Consider the following 20,319-nt stretch of genomic DNA (forward strand, 5'->3'; position numbering starts at 1 on the left):
AATATTATAATTTTTAACTAAATATTTTTTAAAAAAAATATAGTTTCACAATTATAATAGTATTTCTCATAATAAACCTAAAAATATTAATCTTATAACATAACACTATATATTTTTTAAAAAAATTAATGGTTAAAGATATAAACATCTAATTAAGACAAATTAAATGTGACACTTAATGAAAAATCGAAGGGAGTAATATCCATCCATGAGCAGGCCTGCGCGTCTTTCGTTCGAGTTAGTTCGCAAAAACTTTTAGTTCGGAGTACTGTAGCATGTAGCATTTCCGTTTTTATTTAACAAATATTATCTAATCATAGAGTAACTAGACTCAAAAGATTCATCTCGCGATTTACAGACAAACTGTGTAATTAGTTTGTAATTAATTTTTATTTTTATCTAAATTTATATATGTGCCGCAAGATTCAATGTGACGAAAAATCTTACAAAATTTTAGGTGTTTAGGTGAACTGAACAAGGCCTAATTTTATCAAAAAAAAGTGGTAAAAAAAAACAAGCAGACACACTGGGACATGGCCACATGGTAGTGGGACGCATCAAACCCGCAAAGCGCAGGCGAAGTCCACAGGGAGAAACTACTACATGAGGTGCATTCTCGGATTGCCTGCGAAGCGCAGGCAGTCCACAGGGAGCAACACTTCGAAATATTACATGAGGTGCATCCTCGCATTGCATCATGGTACGTCTCATGAGATTGTTGGCTGAAGCTACACGACCCTGCCGATCCGGGTGTCAACAACGAGAGTCGGCTTTGAAGGTTCTGAAAACTCTAGAGCTTGTGCTAGCGTTAGCCTACGGTTCCTCCAAGCATCTTCTGCCCACTGCTTCATCCGTTCACCTTCCGCCTTCCTGTTAGACTGAATTAATAACAGCTCTGCGTACTCACCTGCAAGTTGAGCTTAGTTTAAGTGTTGTCTCAAAATCTTAAGAATGAGTCACAAGCCACAAGGCATCGATCCGTATAAAGCAATATTGAATTATTGATATACACAAGAACTGGTACCAAAGATAGCTTATATTAAAATTGTTGAAATAGTCAGATTTGTCAGGACCCGAAAAATGCAAAGCTTACTACAGATCGATGTGAGACAAGAATGGCATAGAGCAATCCACGGATATACATGGATCTGCTCTAGTTCAATTAACTGAAAAATTAGTTAAGTAAGGGCCAACACCTATAGCAAATAATGGAACTCAGAATTAAAATGATTAGAAATCATTATTTCCCATAGTTAGCTTCGCGTTTGGGTTACAATGCAAGCCTGTTGTACTAGGATATGAAGGTACGGTGGAATAGGGTTCTTAAGACAGAATGTATGAAGATGCAGTTCTGGATATGCTAGGATGAATAAACTAAGGACAATATTCAAATGCAACTGATTGTAGTGACACCAGATTTAAATTGTTGAATGTTCAAATTTAAAAATATAACCTCTGGCAAGGGAGATGATATCTCTCCAATCGACCTGCTTGCTGGTACCTGCAAAATAAAAATAATGTCAATATATCAAGAGGAACCTTGTCATCGATAGAAGATAATTGTTTTTACCCTCAGAATTAATAGCAGGAGCTTTCAATACTTCTAGGGCCTTCCTGTATAATCCCTGCAACCAAACAGCTGATTAGATATATTGTGTTCAAGTATTAGGTCACATACATAGAATGAAGTTCCTCCACAAGTACCATAGATACGAAGAAGAGAGAAATTAAATATCAATGTTATTCATTGGTCTCCAGTGACCAAACTGTTCAAAGATTGAAGGATTTACAGACCTCCTGGACCATAATTGAAGTAGAACTTTCCGATTTTGCCTTCATTTTGTACATTCTAGCTATACAGGTCAATATAATACCAACCTTTGGGTGGTTTGCACCTACATGGATTGAAGTTTATATGATTATTCAATTATGGTCAAGGAATTGAATGCAACTATTTTCTTATATTCATTCATTTTAACAAACTTATTGTGACAAACCAAATTGTTCTTCAGCCTTCTGTAGAGCTCTTGTGAGATAATCCTCTGCCTCATCAAACTTCCTGGATTAAAATGAAAAGGTGAGCCCCCATAAAAGGGAAGATATTAATCCAAAAGGTGAACTATCTCTGTGGGTTCATAAATCAAATATTGGGGTTAATCTATAATACTAACCAAAGAATAATGGTAGAGATGACTCTGTTTCTTACCCAGAGTGAGATAAAAGCTGGCCATATGAGCAAGTGGCCCCAAGAGAAGCCTCCTCAGAAACCATGTTTCCAGCTGCTAAAAGGTTTCCAGACACGTCATCCATGCAAAATGCCTCATGAATTTTCTCATACACTTGTGCTGCCATTTGAAAATCCCCAACACAATGCAAATATTCACCATATGAAATGGCAGCATTTTCTGAGGAAAGGGCATCAATGAGACTCAAGTATTCACTATGGAAAAGAAAAATGTGAATATTCTGTTTCAAAGATAGTTATACGTGTTTGGTTTTCGCCTCCAGAAAAGTCTCTACTCCAATCATCAAACAGCTGGGCAGCTGATAAAGAGCACATGTAAGCCAAATTTTGTAGTCTGATCTAACGACAACATTCATGACATAAAAAAGAACCTGATTCTGTTTCTCCATTCAGAAGTGCAACAAGTCCTCTGATAGCATTAACCCGAAATTTAAGATGGTCCTGATCAGACCATCTGCTATCATCTTTGATTGACAGATCAACTAAATCATCTGGGGAAATCAAGTAGGACATCTCCTGTATTCAAAATACTTTAAAACCTCAAATAAGAACACTGAAGACTAAATGAGCTTCTAGTACCAAACCTGCCCTGCCTCCATGTGTAATCCCATTAGTGCTTCCCACGCTGCAACTGCAGAATCAATTATCAATCCCCATCAGAAATGTCACTCAAAGACTTTTGACTGCACTAATAACCCCAACTCTGTCTTTTGAAGACCTAAAACTTATTCACTTCTATTTTCGGGCAATTTCCTCAGACTCAGAGACAACTCTACTAACATCTTTCCTTTTTTGGCACATGAAAGCCAAAGGATCATCATCCAGTAAATAAGAACACTTGATATCTATAGCATTTGTTTTTTTATTTATACCAATGCCAAAAAAACATAATAGAATGTAGGACTTATGATCTATTTGTATTGGATGTTTAAACAATAAGCATCTACAGTCTTTACAACCCACCAGATATACAGAATTAACATTATATAAAGTAGAGTTGTGAAATTACCTCTGAAAGCTGCAGAAGGGGCAACTTGTTGGGTTGCTTTGAGCTTTTCCATTGCATCTTGACGTCTTCCACTGCACAAAGAAAACATGAGGTTGCTGAAATGACTCAACTCTGCTCAAGATGGATGGTCCAACTAGAAAAATAAATCAAGGATCCAGTTGGTGATTTTATATAATTAGCTACAAGCTCAACCTGATTACACCACATGAAAGCAGTAACTATCCACAACAGATATTGATCATATTAGGTAGTTGTAATGTTAATGTAAAACGTCTATAAAAGGTATACTCTCCATGATTTATCCTCCAGATTCAGATTATCTCATGAACCAATACATAAGCAATAGCCCAATTCGCACTCTGGTCTCTGGAAGACACACCCTCATCCTCTGTTCTTTACATAATGTGTGCTATGCCTAAATCCTTCCTAAATGCCACGGATATATAAATCTAAATAACTTAAGGTCAGAGGCCAAATTGACCCAAAAACAAGAGCCCAAACCACCATATTACAGGGTTAGCGAAAGCTGTCAAAATTTTGATTGGATTTAAAGCCAAAGTGCAAAATAAGAACCGTTGATGTATCATCTGGACTATCACCATGCACCGATACATTGCCAATATGCAAACCAGTAGACACATTCACTCTAGCAGGGCGAAGCTACATATAGCTGAGGGGCTATGCACCCAAGGCAAGCACACCTCCAATTTGTGCTAGCTTCCCCACTGCACTCTAGTAATAATATTATCATATATGCCCAAAATCGTCCTAACTGCTGCACCTATACTAAAGTAAAACTCTATACTAGCCGCCCAGATCAATTGGCCCAAGGCCGGATCCACCTCATTGCAGCCTTGCAGGGTCTGCGAAACTGGTAAAGAAAAATCTGCTCGAAATTTACAAAAATGAGTGGTGCAGCTCACCGTACCTCCGGTAGAGCAGCGTGGACATAGCGAGCATGAGCAGGCCCACAGCCTCGGCGCTGCCCTCGCCTCCGCCCTGCAGGTTCGAGGCGCCTTGCTCCAGTATCCGCATCGCCTCCTCTGGCACACCAGCGACAGCAGCCCAGGGCACATGAGCGAGTCCCTCAAAACCCTAATGCAGACTAGCGCAAATAGAGGGGAGGCGAAGGGGGAACCTGGCGAGCTCCGGTGCACGGCGCCGCCAAGGGCGTAGCGGACCATCTCCGCCGCCACCCTCTCAGCCTGCGTCTCGCCGGCGACTGCTGTGGCAGCAAACTGGCGGGAGCCCCACGGCTTCGGAGCGATGAGGGCCCTCTTCAGAGCCGATCGGATCCAGCTCATGGCTGCGCGCCTGCGGCGGCGCCGCGTGCTGAAGCGCTGAAAGCGGCGGAGAGCCTGGAGGAGTACCAAGGGTGACGTGTTCAGCTTGGATGATGCATAAACCCTGTTGAAGTAGCAGGTGAGCCTGTGACACGCGGCTCTTCGACGAGTTTCGAGAACAACGAATTTGGAGGGGCGTTCTCATTTCACCGGTAGTACAAATTAACGAGCATATATGCCATTGTGTAGCGACATAGATGGCTTTATATAAAATTAAAAAATGATTATGTTATGGCTAATAATTTATCGGCCTGTTTGATTCTCCTTACTAAATTTTAAATAGTTAAACTTTAGCCATTTTAGTAGCTAAAATTTTAAACACACTGACTAAATGGAGCTAAAATAGTTTAATCCCACTAGTCAACCAATAGAATTTAGCAAGAGGAACCAAACAGGGTCTTAGAATCAAATTTTATAGTTCATACTATGACGGGCTGTTTGGTTCTCCTTACTAAACTTTAGCTAGCTAAAATTATTTTAGCTACTTTTAGGTGACTAATGGAACTAAACTATTGTAGCTTTTTTTAGTCAATGTCTTTAGAACTTTATCTACTAAGAGCAACTCCAATAGTCTAGCTAAAATTAGTAGCCAAATTCTATTGTTTAGCCATTTTGTAAAGTAGAAAACTTCTTAAAAAATAAGAGATCCACAACAATCTTGTTATTTTACAAAATTATATAGCTTATGTCAGTGTTTGACTATATATGGCCATTGAAAATCAAGAAGTAGCCAACTTTTTATTTTACAAAACTAGATAGCATATCTATTGGAGTCTACCTTTTGTTATGTAAATTCTAAAATAGCCTCCACAACAAGAATAACTAAGCTGTTGGAGTTGCTCTAAAGTGACTAAAGTTTAGCTAACTAAAATTTAGCAAGAGAAACCAAATAGGGCCTAAACATACATGAAGCCTGTTCGCTTGAGCTTATCTACTACATCATCAAATCTATCGGTCATTCAATAGTATTTTTTTTACAACGAATCAGCTAACAATATTTTTAGTTATGACTTTTCAGACAAGCGAATAATATCATTGTGCGTTAATATTTTTCTATTTTCTATGAGATTTGACTACGTTGTTCTTGATAAGGCTCTGTTTAGATTGGAGATGAAATTTTTTTTATGTCATATCGGATGTGTCGGAAGAATGTCGGAAGGGGTTTTTAGAAACTAATAAAAAAACAAATTACATAGCTCGTCTGAAAACTACAAGACAAATCTATTAAGCATAATTAATTTGTCATTAGCACATGTGGGTTACTGGAGCACTTAAGGCTAATCATATACTAACTAGGCTTAAAAGATTCGTCTCGTGATTTTCAACCAAACTGTGTAGTTTATTTTTTTTTTATCTACATTTAATGTTTCATGTATGTGTCCAAAGATTCGATAGGATTGATGAAATTTTTTTGATAGGGACTAAACATGGCCTAAGTTGCAAACACGCGCTACACTAGCAACCGCTACATATAAGTAAGGTATTCAGGCCTTGTTTAGTTTATCCAAAAAAACAAAAACTTTTTAAGATTTCCCATCATATCGAATCTTGCGGCACATGCATGAAGCATTAAATATAATCAAAAATAAAAACTAATTATATAGTTTGCCTGTAAATCGTGAGATGAATCTTTTGAGCCTAGTTAGTCCATAATTAAAGAATATTTGCCAAAAAAACAAAAGTGCTACAGTGCCCCAAACCAAAAAAAAGTTTTCAAACTAAACAAGGCCTTATATTCTAACGTCCTTTCCTGGACAATCCAAGAGACCTGTTTACTTCCTCATTTAAGCTAAAGTTTTAGGTTTTGGTTCACCATTTTGTAGAATAAAACTAAATAACATTCAATTTTTTTAGCAAAATAGTTATTATTTTGCATTCTAGATTTTGATCTCAAAAGACAAAAAAAAAAAGCCTTCACTACCCCACGGCCTCACCTAACTCTGAAAATTTTGATATTTTAGATGGAACTAAACATAATTTTGAAATTTTAGATATTTTATATTTCATTGTTCTAAAACAATTGGTATTTTACATTTTGTATTTGATGGAATCTAAATATAACCCTTGTAGTAGTTTTGAACGACGCCCCCGCGCTTCTACCCACCAGCCACCACTGCCGCTTTCTTTTTCTGTTCCTTTCTAAATTTCAAATTGCTCTTTCAAAAAGAAAATGCTCCATTTGTTATTTTGACATTAAGATAAACAGATGGAAGGTAGTAGTCAAAAATAGCGATTACCAGTTTCATAATTTTACAACAGTGACGTATATGTCCTGTCTCGATGTGTGGCTTCTAGCTTCCTTCTTGTTTATTTCGTCCACAAGCAAGCAATCATCATTCCTTTCACCTCGAATGACCTGCACATAAGCATTGATTAACTAGAGCCTGTTAATTCCGGGTCCAATCTGAATTAAATCGATCATTCGCAGCCTCTGTTGATTTGACAATTGTGGAAAAATTTTGGTTTTGGCTACTGTAGCACTTTCGTTTGTTTGTGATAAATATTGTCCAATCATGGACTAACTAGACTCAAAAGATTCAGCTCGCGAATTACAGATAAACTGTATAATCAGTATTTAGTTTTGTCTACATTTAATACTTCATGCATGTGCCACAAGATTCGATGTGACGGGGAATCTTGAAATTTTTTGGAACTAAACAAGGCCTAATATCTGTGCGTTAGAAAAAAACAGTTTTAGAACACGCGAGAAGTGCTGCCTTCAAATGATATCGCAGTACTACTTGTCCGCTTGATTTGCAGGAACTAGGAAGAGCATGTATGAGTGTTTACCTGAAGGGATAAACTGTTTAGTTCATTCTAAAACAATTTCTACTGAATCTACTGCAGTAGAAACCTCTTTGGAGAGAAAAAAAAATGCTGCTACTATCTGGTAGCAGCAGAGCAGACCTTAACAAGAAGCTAACTGTAGCGGTGATGGCTGACAAGATGCAAACTCTCAAGAAACAGTTTGTGTATAGAATTTATAGTACTCAATCGATCCACGAGTGCCCATTATGAATCCTCAAGCATATTCTTTTGTAGACTTCCCTCCTCAAGAATATTCTTTTTATTTATATTATTTTTTAAAATAAAATATCCATAAGTATGGACCAACCGTCCTGTTATCAAGCTATACTTTACTAAATCGACATTCTTTTTGTTGCTTGAGAGTTGAGAGTACCCATTTTCACAGATTGTTACCAGAATTGTCCCGTCTCACTCCATCAGACAATAGGTGTTTATGTAATCGAAAGCAACTGTAGCTACAATAGGGATCAGTTTATGAATCCAATTCCAAACCGACAAACTTTCTGTGAGACGAGCAGTTTAATGCAGTTTGTTACTTGTCACAGCATTACTATTACCGGAGAGATTGGTGGAAGGCGGCAGCTCCATTTCCGTTTTCGCGTTTCACATCACGCCGGGCCGACGGGGATGGCCGCGTCATCTCAGCAGCAGTCAGGCGTAGCGTCCAGGACAGGACTTACTAGAAACAGCGACAGTGTGTTATAACCCGGATGTTTTCAGAGGTATTAAGAACGACACTAACATGTTGACAGCTGAACTCAAGTACTATTGAAAATTACGGACGGTTAGTATAATCCAGCTGATAGCATCTTCAATAGTTTTGTAAGACAACTACTTATTTTAGTTTTTTAACAAAAAGGAGAAAAAGTGTCCTTCAACGGTTGGGTAAAAAGAGCTTTAAGTTACCAAATATCATCTCTCACTCGTTTTCTATAGTGAAGAGGAACTCTATATATTTGTTCCTCATCTTGGGTTAAGTAAATTGGATACATGTGTAAATTAAGAACACACAGAAATCCGGATGAGAGAGCAAGAAGAGACAAAGAATTATTTAAGAAAGGTTTGATTGGTTATAAATAATTTTGGATTTCCAATGCAAAGTCGTTTAGAAAGTTATTATAGGATACTGTTGGCAGGGAAGTAGAAAATTTAATGTTGCTATATTTTTTAACTTGCTAGATCTATTAGTTTAGCATGTAAACTATACCAGCATCTACAACTGTTTTGTAAAATAACTCCTATTTTGATCTTTCAGTAACAAGAAAAAAAGTCCTTTAACAATATGGTAAAGAGTTTCTTAAAAGTAAAAAAATTATTAGATATCCTCTTGAACTCGTAAGTTCTACAGTCGAAAGGACTCCAGTATCCACTTCTCAATGTTTTTTTCAAGGGATTGAAGTAAATTGGATGCATGTGTAATTTAGGAAAAATAAAGAATTCTAGATAAGAAAGCGATAAGAGACAAACAACTTTTAGAAAAGTTTGGTTGGTTAGAAATGTTTTTTTTTTTGACAGAAGGTTGGTTAGAAATAGTTCAAGGATCCCAAGCAAAATTGTTTACGAAACTATTATAGAAGACTGTTGGATAATAACACAATTTAAGTTTACTATTTTTTCCCTTAATTTGCTACTCTTTTGTTCCAAAAAGAATGGAAATTTCGTTTTTTGTGGAGTCAAAGAATCTTAAAGCTCGACTAAGGCCCTGTTTGGTACAGCTTACAACAGCTTCATGAGCTGTTGTGAGCTGTTTTTTTTTGCCAAACACTTATTTCCAAAACAGTTTCATGGGTGAAGCTGTTTTTCCTCTCCTCTCACAAAGACATAAGTTGGATGAAGCTGGAAAAAAGTAGCTTATTGCAACTTCTCCCTCATTTCTCTCTCTCAACTATGCATGAAGCAGTTGGTGAAGCTATTTTGCCAAACATTTTCTCCAAAACAGCTCAGCTTCATCTAGAAAGTCACTCATGAAGCTATTTTCTAAATAAACAACTTTACTAGTGAAGTTGAGCTATGCCAAACAAGCCCTAAATATAGAGGCTGGACTTTACATCCTTTATCTAAAAAAATCTCTAAATAGATTTATATTATAAAATATATATTTCACTATTTATCTTAGGACGGAAGCCTGAACTGATAGGTCATGTACTCTCATAAACCAGTCAACGTGTACAGCACAGCGCATATAATACACGACCCTGTCTCTCATCACGGTCGTTTTCGTGTTGACTATATATGCATTTGCAGCGCCCGGTGGCTAGCTCTTGTTCCACTCCCTGTAGCTCGTTGCCATGTTGACTATTTGCATTTGCAGCACCCGGTGGGGTAGCTCTTCTTCCATCCCCTGTAGGGCCTGTAGTCTGTACTAGGACGGAGAGCGCAGGCGCGCCGGGGCGCAGGGCATTCCCATGCGCCATGGCCGCATACCATAGCGCACGGTCAACCCCAAGGAGCGCGTTGCTGTTGCAAGTGGGTGAACGGCGCCCGGGGCGCGTCGGCGCGCCCGGCCGCGGACCGCCGCCTTTTTCCTCGCTGTGGACGAGGTCACCAAGAGCCTGTGCGGTGGTTACGACCATGCTTGCAACGGTTGTTGCACGCTGCAAACCGGCATGAGCCACGTTCTTCGTATGTTGTTCCCGCGAGCACCGAACAGCATAGAAGAAATTAAAACAACAGTACACATCAACAGCTGCATGGGCCTGCTGGCACTACAGGTGTAACTTGGAGCAAACAGGCCCACTGGCATTATTATATTCGTAAAAGGAAAAACTTTGGCTAGGTGAGGCAAACCATGCAAACATGCAGTGTTCCTCCAGGGGCGTGTAGGTGAGGCACTCGCAGGAGAGGGAGAGAGGGGTACCACAATCGACAAGTGACGCACGGGCGCGGCGCCGGGATAGCGAGCAAGAGCCGTTTGGGAAATATGGAAGCAAGCTAGGGAAAAAAAGAAAACCAAGATAGTAGAAAGTTTGTTGCACTCTTTTTTTTTAACAAAGTGGCTAAAAATAGCTTCACAAATGAGTTTAGAAAAACAGTTGGAGTTGCTCTTAATACGTAATCAGAGGAAGCATATATGTACCATACTTTTGGGGGGCTGGGATGATTTTGGTTGACGACTTTGAACGAAAAAGATGTGGAACTTCCTCTGATTCGTTCAAGAGGTAGCTCAATTCATATATGAATCGAAAATGTTACCCGCGTAGAGGTCTGCCCGAGTATGGCACCAATCAGGATATCTTATCTTTAATCTTATCCAGGTACAGCCCCCACCCCCACTCCCGCCGCCCGCGATAGCCCACTCCTTAAGCCCTTAATTAACCCTGAAGCACCTGTCCACGCTGACCAAGTTGCGTGAGCAATAACCAATGGCCAACACTGGACTGGAAACAGGCGATCGACAGCCTGCCCTGCTCCACCGGGACGGCGCAACGCGCGGCAAACGCAAAGGCGGCCGCCACAGGTTCTGGATGATGCGGTCGCGATGGCGAGTCTGGCACACGAACGTTCCAGCGGGCACCGTTAGTGGCTATCACCGCCTTTAAATTCCGTCGACCTCGCCGCGCCTCCTACCGCGACGCGGTCAGTCACGCAACAACCGCCGCCTCCGCCCACGCAGCTGCTCTGCTCTGTTCCATGGACACCCAGCCAGCCAGCCAGGCCATCTCATCATCGTCTCATTTCACACGACCAAGGCACCCACACAGCACGCTTGACGCACGCCACGCGGCTGGCTGCCTAGCGCGGGCATAAATAAAAAGGAATCGTGGTCAATTAGCCGATGATCAGTTTACTCGTCCACGCAGTTGGCTTGTTAATAGTATAATACCCCCCCCCCCCCCCCCCCCCCCCCCCTGTTTGTTGCGAGTTAGGTGATCACCTTCGATCTCCCGCGCTTATTTTGCGCGCCACCCTGCTGCCGCTCTCTGCACGTACGTCGTGTCGTATCCCAGGAGGACCCGGCGCGGCGCAAGGCTCCCCGCTAATCCTACCGCTCCGCAGCCGCCGCAGCCCGCAGGTGCGGGGTGGTTGACGGCCGCTTACCCGCTCCGGCGCCATGCGCACACGCTAGGTGCATCGAGGTCAAGCCAAACGCTGCCCACCGCCTCTGCCTCCCATATAATCCTCGTGCACGTCCTTGCTCATCATCTCAACACACTTCGTCTCCGATCCTTCCGACTCATCGCCATCCATCAGGACCATCACCAGTAGGCCCAGAGGAGCTCGATTTTCCTTCCGATCAGGACCACACCACACCACACCACCGACGTGACGCTGATGACGATGCCGACGACGTCCTCGGCGGCGGCGCCGGCGTCGCCGCCTCGCGCGCGGCGGTCCCGGTCCGTGGTGGCCGAACTGGAGGGCGCGCTGCTCCGGAGCGCCGACACGTTCCCGTACTTCATGCTCGTGGCGTTCGAGGCGTCCGGCCTGCCGCGCTTCGTGCTGCTGCTGGCGCTGTGGCCGCTGCTGCGGCTGCTGGAGCTGGGCGCCGGCCGGCGCGACCTAGCGCTGCGCGCCGCCGCGTTCGTGGCCACCGTCGGGGTGCCTCGCGCCGACGTGGAGGCCGTGTCGCGGGCCGTGCTGCCCAAGTTCATGGCCGACGACGTCGACCCGGCCGCGTGGGCGTCGTTCGGGAGCTGCGAGGGGAAGCGCGTCGTCGTCACGCGGATGCCCCGCGTCATGGTGGAGCGCTTCGCCAAGGAGCACCTCGGCGCGCACGCCGTGGTCGGCTGTGACCTCGAGTACAGCCGGCTCAGGCGATCCACGGGGCTCCTCAAAGGCGCCGGGCATGACGCCGTCGCAACCCGTGTGCGCGCGCTGTTCGCCGGCGACGACCGCCCGGACCTCGGGATCGGTGCGTCAGAGATGGCAAGCTCCTTCTTGACATTCTGCCAGGTAAGAGGACCGATCGTTGTCCATGGTTTTTGTGTTACAAAGTTTTTTTTTGTTCGTCTCCAACGCTTTTTTTGGTCTCTCTAGTCTTTGGGCAAGAGGCATGTACTACGGAGTACGGGAGCAGTAGTAGACTAGTACTCCAGCACAGAGTTTCAAACGCGTTACTATAGCAGCTAAGCCTAAGATTTCCTACCACCCATGCATGCACCTATAGTAGACCTTCTTGCCCATGGCGGAAGAATATCTCCGTCCTCCTGCCTATTACGATAGGGACAAATGTGAACCATATGTGTCCATAACTACAGCACATCACCTTAATCATTTATACCATTTGTGATTTTGTCCATGTGAGCAAATATAGCCACAAAAGTCACGGCGCATTAATTCAGCATGCAATTTTCTTTCACAAAAACAACCGGCACGAACATGCTGGACATATATCAAAGAAAAAATAGCAATGACTCTTATAGTTTCAAGTCAAATTGTTTTTAAGTTTAACTGAATTTATAAAAATTTAAGATTTATGACGCCAAAAAAGTGCACCACCATAAAATCTATATTTTTAATGAATTTATGACGTTTAAATATTATTAGTATTCCTTTTTACATAAATTGGGTTAATTAAAAAGCAAATAGTTGAGTTAAAACTAGAATATAATTTCTCCATACGACGGAGGTACTAGTAAGTAAGCGATTTTTATGGTTTACTACAGTTTAAGCGCGGTAAAATTTCATCTGATGATTATGTGTTACGTTCATGCATGCAGGAGCAGCTCAGGCCGCCGTTCACCGCGGACCACGACACGAACGCGCCACCGTTCCGGCCGGTCATCTTCCACGACGGGCGGCTGGTGTGCCGGCCCACGCCATTCATGTCCCTCGTCATCCTCTTCTGGCTGCCCCTCGGCGTGCTGGTCGCCTTCGTCCGGATCGCCGTCGGCCTCATGGTCCCCATCTGGACCATCCCCTACATCGCGCCGGTCTTCGGCGGCGCCGTGATCATCCACGGCCGCGCGCCTCCCCCCGTCAGAGTCAGCGACGACGCCGCCGCCGCCGCCGGCTCGCCGTCGGGGGTCCTCTTCGTCTGCACGCACCGCACGCTCATGGACCCCGTGGTGCTGGCCACCGTGCTGGGCCGCCGCGTGGCCGCCGTGACCTACTCCATCTCCCGCCTCTCGGAGATCCTGTCCCCGATCCCGACGGTGCGGCTGACGCGCGACCGGGGCGTGGACGCGGCGCGCATGCGCGCGGAGCTGGCCCGGGGCGACGTGGCCGTGTGCCCCGAGGGCACCACGTGCCGGGAGCCCTTCCTGCTCCGCTTCTCCAAGCTCTTCGCGGAGCTCAGCGACAGCATCGTGCCCGTGGCGATGAACTACCGCGTGGGGCTCTTCCACCCGACGACGGCGCGCGGGTGGAAGGCCATGGACCCCATCTTCTTCTTCATGAACCCGCGGCCCGTGTACGAGGTGACGTTCCTGAACCAGCTCCCCGCGGAGGCGACGTGCGCGGCGGGGAAGAGCCCCGTGGACGTGGCCAACTACGTCCAGCGGATCCTCGCCGCCACGCTCGGGTTCGAGTGCACCACGCTCACGAGGAAGGACAAGTACACGGTGCTCGCCGGCAACGACGGCAGCGTCAACGCCAAGCCGCCGGCGGCCGGGAAGCCGGCTTGGCAGAGCCGCGTGAAGGAGGTCCTCGGGTTCCTGCTCCACTAACCCATTACTTGCACAGCTCTGGACTCTGGCCCAAATACTTCGATTGCTCACCAATTTGATTGAGTTTATACTGTTACATTACATTTATATACATGTACGTAATAATAAAGCATGTGTAGAGTAGTAGTAAAATACAGCAGTGATTCGCAAAAAAAAAAAACAAAAAAAGGGAGTAGTGATTAGCCTTTCTTTACATAATAAGTACTGTATATTGTATTGTTCTTTATTTTTCAATTGTTTTGGTGAATTTTTACTGGGTGTAATCAAAGGTCAAAGTTGTTCCTCATCTACACTAGGCTTTGTGCTGAACTGCTGATCGTTGTTTGGCGTCCATTTATTACAGTTTGAGTGCAATCGTCTTCCTACCTGGGTGATCCAGTATGGTCGTAGTAGATATTGATTACTTGATAAGCAGGTGAGAGATATTTCCCTCCTTGACGAATGTTCTGGTCACACGTCAGTTGTATTTTCCACAATTCAGTCGGCTGCTATACACGCAACCGTATATGTGAACTATGAACGTACTACACGTGAACGTAGCCATCCCAAGTATCCAAATCCAACTGACGTTACATGACAGCACGAGTTTGCGGCAGCAAAAGCTGGTGCTGCTCATTACCACAAGTGGTGATGATATGCTCTGTCGCTGCGATAATTATGATCCTAGCACCTATTGCAAAGATCGTGTAGAGCTCGACTTTGTATTTCCTTGGTCGTTTTCAAGTAGTATTTGGTAGCCATGGCTAAGAAATACATAGAAACCAATGTATGCATATAAAATTATTGTAATGCGCTCTCTTGGCGCTGAAGAGCTTGTTGCCCAGTGGCTGCAAGTGCATGCTTTGAGTAGCACATTCAGGTTCTCGGTTCGACTTTCGTAGGATCAAATTTAGGTGTTTAGCAAGTTTGAGTTATTCTACCTTCGTAGCAAGCTCTACGAGAAGTCATACCCTCGCGTGACAAAGTGTGTGTTCAGGGATTTTTCTCGACCCCAAATTTGAGTTACTAGCAAATTTGAGTTATTTTAACAACACACGGACACGGCGAATGCTAATTTTTTATATAGACCTCACAAATGCTACAAAAACTTATGTTTTCTGACGAGTTTTATCAAATAAAAGTTATGTTTATGAGTGACAATATTTTAAAACCATGGTATTATCTTTTTTTTAATCCTATAATCCTATTGTAAGGTATAGACATACTCCTAGTAATATAACAAATGCTAACTTTTCATATGGACCTCACAAAGACTACAAAAAGTTGTGTTTGCTGGTGAGTTTTATCCAATAAAAGTAGTGTTTATGTGTGACAAACTGACAATGTTTGAAAAAGATGGAAAATGTTGTGTTAGCATGAAAACTTTGAATAGAATATTGTTTCTTTGTGAAAAGAGGCAGCGTATTTTTTGAAGGACGCCAGTGCAAGATTTTTTTTTATTTCGCAAAGGCAGGGTATTCTATGAAGGATCTCAGTGAATCACCTTTTTCTCAAGAATTTAATCAGTGACTCGAAAAATAAATCATCAATTGCATGTTTGGAAAGAAATTTAAAAAGTTGTCGTCAAGAATGGGATTCGAAATCATCTATTGCAGGTTTAAAAAAAACACAAAAAATTACTAAGAAGAACGCAAAGAATAGCTGTGAATAATGGGATTCAAAATCATCCATTGCAGGTTTTTAAAAAATAAAAAATATTTGTATTCATTGCAGGTTTTTAAAAAATAAAAAAATATGTGTTGGCAGGTTTTAAAAAAGAACACAAAAAATTACTAAGAAGAACGCAAAGAATTGCTGTGAATAATGGGATTCAAAATCATCCATTGCAGTTTTTTAAAAAATAAAAAATATGTGTATTCATTGCAGGTTTTTAAAAAATAAAAAAATGTGTGTTGTCAAGAATGGGATTCGAACCCATGCCCTTTCGGACCAGTACCTGAAACTGGCGCCTTAGACCAACTCGGCCATCTTGACTAAATGTTTATATGATATACTCTTACACTTTTTAAAGAGTTATAGTATTGTTTTTAATTAGTGTGCCATAACCATAGCTGTGTGCCTGTGACCTGTGAGTGCCCTCTATACCAATATGAGTAGAGTGCACGACCACAATACCGTTCTTTGTGTTTTTACAGAGTCAGATGAACCGATGCTGATAGATGTGCTTACAAGAGGTGTACACGAGAACTCCAAATTTTCACAAAGTCCTCATTGCCTCCTAGCTGCCGCCATCCTCCCAGCCTCCCATGACTTTGTCTTGGTCCCCTACTCTCTGTTAATCGGCGATCTTGTTAGTGGACAAATTAAAGGAACGAGATCCAATATCTTTTTTTTTATATATTTTTCAATTAGTTTATTGATCTAGGATTTGTTCTCTGGTGTCATCGATAGGGTAGTGGTGACATGATGCTTTGTAATAAGGTATCTTCGTTCTTGAAAGGTCCTAATAAGGCTAGAGGGGGGGTGAATAGCCTATTTAAAAAATTCTACAAACTCACTAGAGCAAGAGGTTAGTAAAAAACAAAGCGAAGCTTTTTGCTCTAGCTCTAAAGGGGTGTTTGCAAGCCACCTATCCAACAATTCTGGTTGATATAATCACTAGGCACACAGGAGCTAAGTCTCTACTTACACTAGAGAGCTACCTAAAGTTTCTATACAAGAACGTAAGCTACTCTAATTTGCAAGCAAGTAAGAGAGAAGGTTTGAACTTTATACCACCGCGTAGAGGGGATGAACCAATCAATAATATGAAGTCCAAACACCGGAAGAAATCCAAAGTACAATCACAATGGAGACACACGATTTTCTCCCGAGGTTCACGTGCTTGCCGGCACGCTACGTCCCCGTTGTGTCGACCAACGCTTGGTGGTTCGGTGGCTAAGAGATGTAGCACGAACCTCATCCTCACTAGGACACCACAAGAACCTATCCACAAGTGAGGTAACTCAATGACACGAGCAATCCACTAGAGTTACCTTTCGGCTCTCCGCCGGGGAAGGTACAAGACCCCTCACAATCACCAGGAGATGGCCACGAACAATCACCAACTCGTGCCAATCCTCCTCCGCTGCTCCAAGCCGTCTAGGTGGCGGCAACCACCAAGAGTAACAAGAAAACCGCAGCCAAATCGATCCCCAAGTGCCACTAGATGCAATCACTCATGCAAATGCACTTGGAATCACTCCCAATCTCACAAGGATGTATAATCTATGAAGGAGATGAGTGGGAGGTGTTTGCTTAGGCTCACAAGGATGTCAAGTATGTTAGAATGCCAAGAGTGTCATCCCTAAGCCGGCCAAACACGTATATATAGCCCCTCAAACAAATAGAGCCGTTGGCTCTTTCACTGGGCAAACTGCGGGGTCACCGGACGCTCTTAAAGGGGCACCGGACGCTCAACACCAGCGTCCGGTGCTTCAACGTCAGCCGCGTGTCAGAGTCTAACGGTAACCTGCAGAGCACCGGACGCTGAGCAGGTTGGCACCGGACGCGTCCGGTGCACACCGGACTCATGCGCAGAGAGCTCCGCAAACTCGCAGGGTCACCGGACGCAAGCCACCGGACGCACCCTCAGCGTCCGGTGCTCACCGGACCCATGCGCAGAGAGGGTCACAAAACGCCCGCACACCGGACGCGCACCACCGGACGCTCAAGCCAGCGTCCGGTGCCTATCGTCCGGTGCCTTACCCTAGCTGGGTCAGGCCTTGTTTGCACACCGGACGCTCAGACACAGCGTCCGGTGCCTCTGAGCCAGCGTCCGGTGAGTGTTCCTCAGCGAGAAACACTCCCGCGACTTCTCCAATTTTCCCACCGGCACAATAGAAAATATGCACTTCATTTTCTCGAAAAGCGCCGAATCCCGCCTCGCAAGCTCGGCGGGAGGGAGAGAGGAACCCATCCTCTCTCTACTCTTCAAACTCCACCTCCTTCTCAAAGTGTGCCAACACCACAAAGTGTGTACCAACAAGTGCACGTGTGTTAGCATTTTCACAATCATTTTCTTTGAAGGAGTTAAGTTAGCTCACTAGGTTCTAAATGCATGCACATGAACAATGACACCTAGTGGCACTTGATAACCGCTTAGCCAAAGAATTCCCCTCTTTATAGTACGGCTATCTATCCTAAATGTGATCACACCCTCTATGGTGTCTTGATCACCAAAACCAAAACCCTAAGCAATACCTTTGCCTTGATCTCCATAGGGTTTTGTTTTTCTCTTTCTTCTTTTCCAAGTTGAGCACTTGATCATCTTGTGGTCATCACCATCATCACCATGATCATCACTTGCTCCATCACTTGGCATGTACCAACCTCATTAAGTCTACACGCACTTAGTATAGAGGTTAGTACTAGGGTTTCATCAATTATCCAAAACCAAACTAGGGCTTTCAGTCCTTTCTTCCTACCTCGATGATGTCTAATCTGACGTGTGTGAAGAGCTAGTGTGAGTTTATTGTAACAAATTTGTTGATCTTCTTCAGGTCTTGACATTTTGTGTCCTTATCATAGGAAACAGTTGGTTTGCTTGATATGACAATCTCGACCTCTTCTTTTGGTTAGCTCTACAATAAGGTCTGGCATCTTAAAACTATATTTTAATGGTAAGGTATTGTAAACCTATATTCAAGGTTTCTCTAGTCGATATTCTTTCAGTGGGTCTAGACCTCGTTGTCAGTGGCCAGTGGCTATTGTGGTCTTTTAAAGTCTTGTTTTGTCAAGGGTGTTTGTAGATGTTTCTTTTCTTCAGCGTATTCTTCGAAATTCAGCAAGCAATGGACGGTCGAAGGAAGAAGACAACTAATTTGGCCTTTAATGTACTCATACTTTTTTAGAGGAGGTCATTTTATGTCTTGTTGACTATCTTTTGTATTGGTCTTTATTTTCCTTGTGATATATGAATTGTGAGGCACTCTTTTAAGTGTCCTTTTATCATAAAAAGGAGAAAACAATCCAAAATGCCTTCTAAAGCCAATGAAAAAGCCTTGACAAATTGGTCTAAGAAGATTGAGAGAGGATGTTATGGGAGGGTTTTTTCCTACATATCAAAATCACTTTAGTCTCAAATGAACAAACATTTAAGAAAGAGTTAGTGGACACTATGATTGCTGGTATGTCACGTGCTACTTCACCAACTGTTGCAGCTGCCGATGCTAGTTTCCTCCAGAGTAGGCATGTTTGGTTGTTTGCATAGCCAGATCTATCCCTCATGTAGTGCAATTTAGTCTTGTTTAGTTATGCGCACATGCCTATTTATAGGCTAGCACTGTTTCTAAAAGCAACTCCACTTTGCATACCACTATTCGGTAAAATGCGTATCTAGCTATGGCCTTGTTTAGATGCACCAAAAATCCAAAGCTTTACGAGATTCTCCGTCACATCGAATCTTGCGGCAAATGCATGGAACATTAAATATAGATAAAAAAGATAACTAATTGCACAATTTACCTGTAAATCACGAGACAAATCTTTTAAGCCTAATTACTCCATGATTGGACAATGTTTGTCAAATAAAAACGAAAGTGCTACAGTGTCAAAATCCAAAAAATTTTTGGATCCAAACAAGGCCTATACATCATTGCTCCTACAATTGCTATATAACCCAAGACATAGTTTAGCCACTTACGCAGGAAACCAATTACATGCATAATTCAGTATAATTTTCTATTGCAAACCAACAAACAACATCAAATGGTTTTGCTTTGTCCAATTTAAAAGTACGTTGCATAACCTCTTATGCAAATGCAATATTAATGTGACTAATCAATCGGACCCAGTGTGAACAACAACGGCTGGTGTGTTGACGTTGCTGACTTTGCTACAGCACCGTTGCTGCTGCAACAATCACTACCGAGCACCACAGGGCGGACCAGATCAGCAGAGGCAACGCTGGTCGCTCGTCCGCTCCCACGCTTTGCTTGCTCGCTGCCTGTCCTCACCGAGAAATTTCAATATTTAGGACTCAATTAGTCTGCCTCGCAAGATTTGGGATCCAATTCGTTTGCCTTTCAATATTTAGGACTCCGCATGCGAATTGTTTCAAAATTTTGAATTTCAGCAATTTTATCTCATTTTCTCTTTCTCTTTGATCTTTTCACCTCTCCTGGTGACCTAAAAAGACCAGCTACCCCTAGCGTCCTAGAACATATCCATCTCATTTGATTCCAGAGCTCGTTGCCGGTGTCGAACGCCATGGTGATGTTCTGTGGCAGCAGGCAGACGATGAGCAAGACGGTGAGGCTGACGTTGTGGTGGAACTGTAGCTTGCAAGCGCGCCCGGGGCGCCCCGCCGGTGCCTGCCGCGCCCGC

The 20,319-nt window shown here is 43.2% G+C and overlaps 2 protein-coding genes and 1 non-coding gene across 3 annotated transcripts; 1 reads left to right on the plus strand and 2 right to left on the minus strand.

The window, feature by feature from the left end:
* LOC8072538 lies at nt 505-4,634 on the minus strand. Its single transcript, XM_002441168.2, has 12 exons — nt 4,393-4,634; nt 4,183-4,297; nt 3,255-3,325; nt 2,830-2,876; nt 2,617-2,761; nt 2,488-2,544; nt 2,207-2,405; nt 1,998-2,059; nt 1,795-1,895; nt 1,571-1,625; nt 1,454-1,501; nt 505-907 (listed from the first exon to the last, which is right to left on the minus strand). Exons 1-12 carry the CDS (start codon nt 4,556-4,558, stop codon nt 729-731), a joined length of 1,245 nt encoding a protein of 414 aa, XP_002441213.1. The 5' UTR covers nt 4,559-4,634; the 3' UTR covers nt 505-728.
* On the plus strand, nt 11,250-14,353 carry LOC8061765 (glycerol-3-phosphate acyltransferase 5). The gene is made up of 2 exons (XM_002439866.2): nt 11,250-12,298; nt 13,066-14,353. The coding sequence occupies exons 1-2, from the start codon at nt 11,678-11,680 to the stop codon at nt 14,011-14,013; spliced, it is 1,569 nt and encodes a 522-aa protein (XP_002439911.1). The 5' UTR covers nt 11,250-11,677; the 3' UTR covers nt 14,014-14,353.
* Nucleotides 15,907-15,987, minus strand: TRNAL-CAG. The gene has a single exon. It is a non-coding gene; the product is annotated as a tRNA-Leu (tRNA).

The sequence above is a fragment of the Sorghum bicolor genome, chromosome 9 (assembly GCF_000003195.3).
Source record: "Sorghum bicolor cultivar BTx623 chromosome 9, Sorghum_bicolor_NCBIv3, whole genome shotgun sequence".
Taxonomy (NCBI): Eukaryota; Viridiplantae; Streptophyta; class Magnoliopsida; order Poales; family Poaceae; genus Sorghum; species Sorghum bicolor.